Consider the following 10,835-nt stretch of genomic DNA (forward strand, 5'->3'; position numbering starts at 1 on the left):
CCATGCAGCGAGCTCGGCTTGCTACTTCATATGAACATGAGAGGGCCTAGATAAGCCAAAGAAGCGAAGACATAAAAAAAAATTCACGCATCTCCGCGAAGCGAATCACGACGATTGGGCGAAGCACTGGCGATCGCTGTTACCGTAAATCACCCACGAGGGTGCTTACTGCTGCTAAAACGATTTCCAATCCGATCCAATACAATATAATTAAATTTAATCCAATCCAATCCAATTCAATGCTCCTCACACATGCGCAACGCGGCTCTCCAGCAGCACACACACTCTCTCTCTCTTTCCGTCTCTCTCTCGCTAACGTTTTGTGAACCTTTTATTTTGTTCCTGTTGACCTTTTATGAATATTTTGTTCACAGATGTTTCGATTTAAACGTTGCTGTGCCGTGAGCGCGGATGCCAGACGCCGGACAGGCCTCGGCCTTAAGGTGCTTCCTACCCTAAAACGCATACAAACACTAACAAACGCAGATTAGCACACCGAAACTGACAGACGCAGTAACGCACACGCAACACACGCACAGTACTAAAGTAAAGGCAAACCTTCATACAGTTTTTTTGTTCTAGACCGGAGTCACGGATAAATGACACCAACGTCCTTGTCCGTGACACCACGGCAGTTGGTGCCATAGGAACGACCACTCGCACCAATGGTCTACGCACAAAGGGGGACACGCCACACCCACAACTTAAAATTTTCGATCTATGGAGGGATAGAAGGAACATTACCAACTCTGCCTATCCCCAAATAAATCCAACAGATAAATTCATTTCTGCCGCAAGCTGCACACAAACCTCAAGTGTCTTCTGCATCTTCTATCGCCATAATAATCAGTCAGAACTTTGATGCTATTTTTTAACGGCGCCTTAATTCTCCACACTATGGGTAGTTCAAAAATAATAAAATTTCCGGGACATGCAATTTTTACTTCGATATTGAAACGCCCCAGCAAGTACTTTAGCTTCGGTTGCAAGTTGAACAGGTTATAAAAGGGGACACACAGTGAATTATTCTGTAGCCAAGCGTGGGTAAACGGCAATTTATTAGAGCGCCAAAGACGCAGCATTGGTGTTGTATTACTAAGTATATTCTCGCAACAGATCAGTCCAGGCCCTTGCTGTTGGGGTTTTTCTATGCGGCTTTCCGTAGTCCCCAGGAAACGAAGCAGGGCATCACAGTTTGATGGCCCCCTTGTACCTATGTTCGTGCCCATAAATCAAGTGAATGTTGGGTTACCTTAGCAGCGCCAGTCAATTAAAGTGATATCGCGTGCCCTTTATCAGCACCTTTTCTCTGGGTAAAATTTGGGGACTCTTTTCTCCGGGAAAAGAACCGCAAGGAATCTTTCCCCAAGAATGGCGTTGGCACCATGGCGGATTCGAGAGAGGGAGAAAGAGAGAAAGAGAGAGTTTTTTAGCTTTTATGTATTTAGGCACGCGGTCCTCCCCACATTTTTGAAGACGTACCTCTGGTAATGTCGTAAAGCCGCTGCCTGATGTGCGCCTCCAGTTCTTTCTGCTCTTCATTGGTGCTTGTAGCGGTCAGCCTTCCGTTGTGGGGTGTGTTTGCAGTGTTCCGTATGAATGCATAGTTTCAGCACATTGATCTCGGTCGAGAATGCCCTTATATGTTACGCGACTATTATGGTGAGTTAGGACCTCCGCGTATTTTGTACTCTCTAGCTGGAGTACATTAGGATGTGTGCTGGAGCTTGATTTACAAACTTCTTTGGCGTGTTGTGATTGTGTCGGGAAGCTGTGGGAGTTCGTTCCGAATTCTCTTGGAATCGAAAATGATGACAAGAAAAATTTCTGTAGTTTTATCGTATTTGCGTGTGTCTGTACTGTCGCCTTGTCGTATTCTTGTCGTGGCGGGATTCTGGTGTTCTGTCGTGTGTCGTATTCCTATCCTCAGTTTGTTGTTCCGTCGCGCCGCATTCCTGCCTTGTCTTGATCCTAATGTTGCATCAGAAGTTGCACATGGTGTCAATGTTATTGCCTATTGTGAAGAGTAGCGGAAATGGCAGTTCTGTGTGACCGAAGGAGTGTTTGTCGTTGAGAAAATTGACTTTGTCGTTACGACGGAAATTTGTATCGTAACAACAGATAGCTTTTTCGTAACAAGAGGACGTCTCTTGTCACAACAAAGTTTTTTTGTCTTTCGACAGGAATTCTTGTTAGGTTTTTGTGGTATTCCTGTTGTAATTTTAGACTGGGATAGTCCTTCCGGTTAGGTGCTGTCAGGACAGGTAGTGCCTGGTTTGGTTCGGGGCTGGCTGGATCCTGTTTGCGGCGTCTCGGGTTGCAGCTGGGAGTTCAATCCAGGTGTATTTCATGGAGGGACGCATTGCTATATTACCAATGTTCCCTTGAGGTAAGCACTCGCTATACTTGCTGATATATATGTTACTGCGCAATGCGTGTGTGTATACGTGAAGGTTTAATTGGTTGGAAACAAGGGCATTTGGCGCGAATTCATCGTCTCACTTTGTTGCGTTGGTATATACCGTATTTACTCGATTTACAGGCACTTGCACACATATTAAGATCGAGGAACTATCGTATTTACTTGATCTAAGCATCCCCTGGTTCTAAGCACCATCTCCTACTTTAGAGAAAATTTGGAAGAAAAGTTTGCATGCATATCTAGCACCCCCTTTTCTAAGCAACCATAGCAAGGTCCGTTTCATTCGCGTGGAAACAGGCTCAATTTGATGCAGTGGCCGAGTAATTGATGAAGTTTTCAATTCCAAACCACCTAAATGGAACAACTGACGACCTGCTGAGAGAGACTGAAAGCGGCGGCCCAATAGCTGCACAGCGGACTCGAATGGTAGTGAAGGTGACTGGGTATCATACGTAAACTGTGGGTTCGCTGTCTCTAGCTATTTTTCTGTTGGATGTTGACTAAATGAAACAGTAATCCATGCTCTCGTCTCGTCGAGCTACGGCCTCCAAGAAAAGTGGCAGGTGGAAGGGGGGAGGGTCAATTTCGGTATTTCGAATCTAACCACCCCGCCTACTTTGGGCATCGCGATGGAGGAAAAAAGGGGTGCTTCGTATTGAGTAAATACTGCCGTTCATGAATCTTGCAACTACCAACTGCCAGTAAATTGGTAGTGTACGATTTGACATCTTCCGTGAGCATAATTGCCTGTTTTGGTGTGTGTCCTAGATAGCGGAGTATGTATTGCCCTGGGACTGTTGTTCGGAGCCTGAGGTGCTGGCTGCACCTATCGCCAGCTAATGTATCTGCTGGCAAATCCTCAAAGGCATTGTGCGTCCTTTATAAAAGAATCCGTTAGCTCTAGATACGACAGGAATTATTAGCAAAATATTTCACCCTAATAAAACAGGCAGAAAAGGGAGCAACTTTCCCTGTTCGTCTCTTGAGCCGCGCAGTTCCTCCCTCCCACCAACAGGTTAGTCCCTCAGCCGCACGGTTATCCGGTGAGGAGCAACGTTGCTCCTCCACGAACCGCTCTCACTCACCCTCCACGGCGAGAAACATGGCTGCTCATCGGTCCCGAACAAGTGGCAGCCAACGGCATCAACCACTCGCCACCGCTCTCCACCGTGTTTTGATCTCCGGAGACTAAGTGCCACCTGCTTGAAATAAGCGAATTTGTGCGCACATATTACACCACAAACGGCCAGCACGCGCCCCTAATAATGGCGATCATCACATATCACCTGTATACTAAGCATAAGTCCCCTTATCAGATATGCAGCCGGGCAGCAGAAAACGCGTCAATACTTTGGGCGTCGTGGGGATCAATTCTCTAAAACGAAAGGCCGTCGTTTTGAAACGACGCGGTAGCGCCAGGGCGTGCATCACAAAAAAGCCACATAATGCGTGTGCACAGCACTCGCAGTGTTGGTAGACCTTGGTAGTGTTGGTAGTCGATGCAGTATCGCAAAACCATTAGGGATTCTGCAACAAGTACCCGCAGCGAGTGCACTGTCAAGGTTGCAAGGCTGACATCGGTGGAAGCATCGACAACAAAAATATCCAAAATAAACGCTTTCGCACTCTCGTCTCATAAGAATTTGTTTCGGGATACCGAGCAACTTTTTTGCATCGCACTTTAAGTGAACCCGATGGTATGCTGTTGGGTACAGTTACATGACATAGATCCACATATTAGAATGTGGCTGCCAGAGCCTCTACCCCGCTGACTAGAGACGCTACTTCATAGGCTCCGGCTGAACGCGGCATTAACAAGCTCCTATCTACATCGGATAGGCCAGACATCAAGCCCATATTGTGATAATTGTGGCTCCACTGAAACAGTCGAACATATATTACTGGAGTGATCTGCTTATGCCGATTACAGCATAAAATTGATTGCCGTTTACAGCATAAAATTGATTGTATCCACCCTGTACTAATGACTCTGAGACTATTACTTAGACCATGGCCCTCTCCCTCTGCTCAGCGCAAAGCCCTGTCTGCACTATTCGACTTTATCCAGGCCATCGGCGTTTCTACCATGCTCTCAACTTCCCGTGATTTTTTTGCTCTTCCGCTACTCTTCTTAACTACACCAACTACTCGTTTTCCCTGTCCTCCTTTCCCTTCCGAGTAGCATGTCGCCGAACTTATGCCGGCAAACCTCTCTGCGTTTTCCTCTTTATCAAAGAGTATCTCTCTCCCCCACACACACAGGTGATCAGAGCCAGCAGCAACGCGGCAAAGGCAATTTCCTTTCATATGGTTGCTATCGCTTCGGTAGAGGGCACCATGGCTCAAAGAGATATCTCTAAGATAACTACGTATACAGATCTCGTCTAAGTCCTGAACGGGCTTAACTGTCGTATACCCAACTATGCCGTTTGTAGGGCTGGAAATCCACCTCTGGACAGCCCCTAGAGGAATGACACCATTTATGTGAAAGGGTCTCGGACCCTCAAGAAGTTTGCGTCCGACTGATGGTTCCTTCGCTGGAAAAAAAGTTTTGTTTCCGCGCAAGAATGGCGGTGCTTCCGTGCTCAAAATGGCCCCATTGGATCTGCTTTACACAAATTGAAGCCTTTCCCGTCAAATTTTGCACGTGAACATACGACGTTCACGCAACAAAGAAATCTCCTCAACGTAAAGCCAAAGATTGTAGAGGTTCCAAATGTTTCAATGAACGTAAATGCTCAAAAAGTAATAGTGCTAGTCAATCAGGCAGACACAGATATGATACCAGTATGGTATAATTGTGTATGTAGACTTTTGCACAGCTGAGATTCGGGTCCCGACCGACGAGTAGATTCTATGTGCTGGCGTGTATTATAAGTACTAATCGGGACAATAGGTATCGGTACGACCTCTACATTCAATGCCGCACGTCGCAGGCTTCAATGAGAGAAAAGGAAAGCTGGCGAGGTTGTGTATTAAATTTAGCTCCACCTGACGGAACGCGCCCTCGTAAACCCGCTGGCGGTCATCGTCGCCGGCTTCTATGGGACAGGTCGCTATCTATAAAGCCGATCGCGCTTTAAACTACCATACATTTTTAACAGCAAAGTTATTTAAGCTTTTAGTTCCCCCGTCCAGCTTTACCAAAAAAAATTCAAAGAAAAAATATCGAACGCGGGTGAGCGTGCGCCTCGTGCGATACGCCCGGCGCGGTCCAGCTCAAACTTCGAGAACATTCTTCCCAGCGTTCATGGTGTGATCTCCCGCGTGCTGTCCTCCTCGCCAGTTCGCGTGCGTTCGCACCTGAATTGGAGAGCACAGACGCCGAGTTCGCGAAGCCGGTTGCCGCGGGTTGTAGCGCGTGCTACCGCGCTCCGCTTAGGGAGGGATGTGAAAGGCTGCGGACGAAATGATCCGGGCCTGCCAGTTATGAAGAACTTTCAGCGGCAAGTTCGGAAGTAGATGCGAGGTGCAAATGCCGGGTCTCCGAAAGAGGGAGAGGGGCCGCCAGCTCTGCTGTTTCTCCAGCCTTACACCATAAGTGCAAGCTGCGCGAACTGTTTTCTTCGCGGATAAATCAACTGAACCGGTTCGCGGATCGGTTCCAACACCCGAACCGTAACCGTACGTACATGTACTTCTTTATTCTCCGTGGGAATGGGGGAACGCAAGCATTACCCATCGCAAGATGTCTATACCGCACAGAAGACCGGTACATGGTATCCCTCAAAAAATTTGCCCCCGGGACGCTTTAGCGACACTCAGGAGCCGGCTGCCTTCCTCAAAGGTACCGCGTACTCCCGTGTACCACCTACTCCCGAGAAACGCTGCTTGATAAGAAATTCTCCTAGGACAGACATTGATGTCCCGCTTTGCCCAAAATAGACGTTCATTCCTCCGCTCCTTTTCAACTTTACCCATGTTTAGTTTGTATTTAAAGCTGTTAAGAATGATAAATGCGTGCTAGAATGTGTTGCAGTGCGGCTGAAAGCCCGTTTCTGCATGGCGCGTCGACTCGTAGTACCCAATGCAGGTATGGAACCACGTGTTGTTTACGTCACACTGGCTCTACTCAAACGCGTTCCCTCAGCCAGTCCGACAACATATGCAGTCCCCAATCAGCATCTACCTCGAAGCAAATAAAAAAGGGCAATGCCACGGCAGGGTACAAACGAGAGGTTACGTTAGTACTGGACTCTGCGCACAGAAAACACTGATAAAATAATCTAAATTGCGCACCGTAACCATTTCCTTAAAATACGTACACTGCAAAGATCACTATAAGGACGAAAAAAAGAGATTAATTGGGTGCACGGGCCTATTCGGTGGGTGGGAAATATGTGAGTGCGTGCGTGCGCGCAGAGGGATTGCTGATTTTGTAATATGGCATATTGTAATGTTCAACCAAACTATTAAAGCGAGAGCTATCTTTGTGCGACCGAAGGCGTTATTTCAAAAATCTAATGCTTTTACCGATAGACCGGTTGGTCGACCTAGAAGCTCCGATAAGGTCTGTGGACACATGGCGCGTGCATGATACGGGGCTTCCAGTGTGTCAAAATGGTTACGTTGAAATCGGGAAAAAGGAACGGATCTAGATAAGACAGTACATCGAATATGAAGAAGGAGTACGATATACCATACCTTTATATCATAAACCACATATCGGTGTGCATATAGATCTTGCGTGGATGCGTTTATTTAGTGTGCGAAAAATCGTCGCATGGGTTCGTTCTTCGTTTCCGATTTCAGTGTCTTTGAAAGTTGGACGAGCGATTGGACGCACTTTGAATTCGAGTTTGAATTTATTCCACCATAAAGAAAAAATACACTATGAAAACATCATAAGAGGAAGTCCCAAAGTCAGCGACTGTCGGCGGGACCTCTTATATCTAATAGCTGGGGTAACGGCGCAATAAAAGGTTCAGTGGTTTAGACTGGTACAAAAGGAGTGAACACAACATGAGTATAAAAACAAACAAACTAATACATCTTAAGCATTGTCGCGTAAACATAACAGGTTAGAAAATATGCATGTGGGTTTCCAAACATGGTGACAAAGTGCACGATAACGAACAAAGAAAGTCTGTGTACAATAAATAGACAAAGATATATGTTACAGAATATATATGTGGGTTTTCAAAATATGGTGACAAACTGCACAATGAAGAAAAATAAATTACACACAGAATAAATCAACAGAAAAGAAAGTAAAAAGTAATTACACAACGTTCTACGATTATAGGACAAGATCAAGTCAACAAAGTCTTAGGCAGGTAGATCGTTAGATTGAACAAAATAGTTCTTAGCACGGGCGATGGAATATGCGTTGACTAGGAGATCTTTTCTGCGAAGGTTTTATTCATTTATTCAAAAATACCCCTAAAGGCCCTCACTAGGAGGGTTTGACGCACTTTTAGCTTTCGCGCTATTCTGAAGTTTCTTTAGGAAGGGATGCCGAATTTTTCAAACATGGATCAGGCTTTGGGTGAAAAAAAAAACGTGTTTACATAATATCACATCTTCAAAATGCGAAGATATAAAAGGCAAACTCTTTCTTACGGCCCAAAAACCTACACCGAAAGGAAGCTTGCAGAGTCCACACTGAGCACACAATCAAACAGTCGATATCAGAGAGCTGTATACAAAACGCAGCCATAAACAATCCTACGATCACGTATTACGCACACGAATGGGAAGTTTGGGGGAAAGAAAGCAAACCTTCCTTCCCCGCTGAGCCACATCACGCAACACGCATTCCCGGAAGAAACATTAGGTTGCACAAAAAAAAAAAAACGGCCCGTCCTCCAACAGTTTCACTGACGGTTCACTCATTTCAAAAATGGGCTGGCACCCACACCGCCCGCAGTGAGTTGGCAAAATGCACGATAAAGAAAAAAGAAAGTATGTGTACAATAAATAGACAAAAATATGTGGGGTTTCAAAATACGGTGACAAACTGCACAATGAAGAAAAAAATTGTACGTAGAATAAATCCACAGCAAAGGAAGAAAGTAAAAAATGATTAACACAAGGTGCTACGAATATAGGACAAGATCAAGTCAACAAAGTCTTAGGCAGGTAGATCGTTAGATTGAACAATATAGTTTTTAGCACTATTTGACAGGAGATCTTTTCAGCGATGGTTGGACGCACTTTTAGCTGTTCGCGCTATTCTGATTTCTTTAAGAAGGGATACCAGATTTCTCAGACGCGGGTCATGTTTCGTGAGAAAAAAATGACGTGTTCACACAATTACATATCTTGAAAAGGCGTAGACATAAATAGAGAACTCTGTTTTCCGGCCCAAAAAGCTACCCCTAGAGGAAGCTTGGAGAGTCTACACTGAGTACACAACCAAACAGTCGATATCAGAGAGCTGTGTACAAAACGCAGCCACAGACAGTCCTACGACCCCGTATTACGCCCACGAATGGGAAGTTTGGGGAAAAGAAACCAAACCTGTTTTCCCGCGTGAGCCACATCGCTCCACACGCATTCCCGTACGGAAAATTAAGTTTCACGAAAAAAACTGCTCGTCCTGCAACAGTTTCACTGAAGGTTCACTAATACACTTGGCAGGGCCATAGTTGCGGATATAGGATGCCTCAAGCATTACCCTTGCACTCGGGCTGACGAGGTGCTCCAATATTCGTGTGGATTCAAAAATCGGCCGGCACCCACACCGCCCGCAGTGCGTTGTCAACCGCGCTCCAAAGCTTAAATTCATCGCGGCCGCATGCTCGCGTAGCCGGTCGTTCACGCAACGCCCCGTCTGGCCCACGTACACCATTTCGCAGGTTAGCGGTATCTCGTATATTACCGAACTGACGCACTCCACGAATCTTCTGGCATGTCGAGTTTGACAGTCACCTTCAACCAGTCCGCACTGCACCGTGAAGTCGTCGGCAGAGTTAGACGGAGATATTTGCCCCTCCCTCCAATCTAACTCCGGAGAAGTCCCGTTTTCGAATTGAGTTTCCATGGATTTGGCGACGGCGCACGCCCGGTCAAAGCTCACCTCGGGCATCGCTAGGAGCTGACGGCGAATGACGTCGTCCTTGAGACCGGAGATGAGTCGGTCTCGCAAAAGCTCCGGGAGAAAAGGGCCGAACTCGCACTGCGCTGCCAGCCTCTTGATCTCCACGATGAAGTCGGAAACGGACTCGTACGGCTCCTGGTTTCTACAGTTGAATTTGTACCTTTCGGCGACCAAGGGAAGCCTCGGGGAGTAGTGGTTTTTGAGTGCCAGGGAGGATTCTTCGAACGAGGCTTCGGGAGGGGACTTGGGCAAGATAAGCGTCCGCAGGGTGAGGTAGGCGTCGTCATCGAGAGCTGTGAGGAACAACTGCTGCTTAACCTTTTCCTCGACGATGTTGTTGGCCGCGGCGAACAGCTCGAAACGTTCGAGGTACACATCGAAATCGCCCCTGTCCGGCCGAAATAGTGGGAGTGTTCCTAAACTTGCCGTCATACCGAATCCAGTACGGGCGGCGTCATACGGGCCGGCGTATCTGCACATGAGGGCTGACGTCACGGTGCATTGCACACGCATTGCAGCGTCGCCTACTGGCTTGCTGTCGCGAGGTGGCTGACGAGAGGCGGCAGTACGCGAGTCGAAGTACGGGAGTGTTGATCGGTAGCGTCCTCTGGGGAGTTCGTTGCTAAACACTACGGTGAAGCGCGAATACGACTTCGCAACTCCGGAAATACTTGCTCACACCTATACCGCGAACTGCCGGATGTCGGCATCCGGAGATACGGTGCCGCCTTCAAACTGTCGCACTTATCTTGGAACCCGCCAGCATTGTTATTCGTTGCGTAAAAGGGCAAACCCTAACAACCTCAATGTGGATGGCGGTGAAGATATTTTGTCTGGGATTGGCGGGAGCCTTAATAAGGCGGCCAGAATTCCAATCGAACAACAGCTTCGATTAACACTTCTAGCGTTTCCATTTGGAAATAGCAAGAGGCGGTCGCCGACTTCTGAAAAGGAGAAGAGCGGGAGAATTTTTCGTGACACTGTTCGGAGATACAGGGGTTGAATCGCGCAGTAGCACCCATGAGGCACGTCGCGACGTCAAGACGTCGCGAAAGTGTCTCCAAAATGCTACAAACATCTACTTGTACCTGGTTATGTACGTATGATGTAACTTGTGAATACGCGGGAAGTATAGTGCGGTGTATACTTGCGATGTGCGTGTGTTGTGTGTGTGTGTGTGTGTGTGTGTGTGTGTGTGTGTGTGTGTGTGTGTGTGTGTGTGTGTGTGTGTGTGTGTGTGTGTGTGTGTGTGTGTGTGTGCGTGTGTGTATGTGTGTGTGTGTGTGTGTGTGTGTGTGTGTGTGTGTGTGTGTGTGTGTGTGTGTGTGTGCGCGTGTGTGTATGTGCGCACGCGCGTGTATGTGTGTGCGT

The 10,835-nt window shown here is 47.1% G+C and overlaps 1 protein-coding gene across 1 annotated transcript; it reads right to left on the reverse strand.

Moving 5' to 3' along the window:
- Window positions 1-589: 589 nt before the first annotated feature.
- Window positions 590-9,896, reverse strand: LOC144143018 (uncharacterized). Its single transcript, XM_077674840.1, has 2 exons — window positions 9,444-9,896; window positions 590-670 (listed from the first exon to the last, which is right to left on the reverse strand). The coding sequence occupies exons 1-2, from the start codon at window positions 9,894-9,896 to the stop codon at window positions 590-592; spliced, it is 534 nt and encodes a 177-aa protein (XP_077530966.1).
- Window positions 9,897-10,835: the final 939 nt, after the last annotated feature.

The sequence above is a fragment of the Haemaphysalis longicornis genome, unplaced genomic scaffold (genome assembly GCF_048455015.1).
Source record: "Haemaphysalis longicornis isolate Haplotype H1 unplaced genomic scaffold, Haemaphysalis longicornis Haplotype H1 scaffold_6, whole genome shotgun sequence".
Lineage (NCBI taxonomy): Eukaryota > Metazoa > Arthropoda > Arachnida > Ixodida > Ixodidae > Haemaphysalis > Haemaphysalis longicornis.

Coding starts and splice junctions, on each gene's coding strand:
- LOC144143018 (XM_077674840.1), bottom strand. CDS start 9,896: ATGACGGCAAGTTTAGGAACACTCCCACTATTTCGGCCGGACAGGGGC. Junction 671..9,443: donor AGCTCCTAGCGATGCCCGAG/GTGAGCTTTGAC, acceptor CTTTGTGCGTAG/ACCATTGGTGCGAGTGGTCG.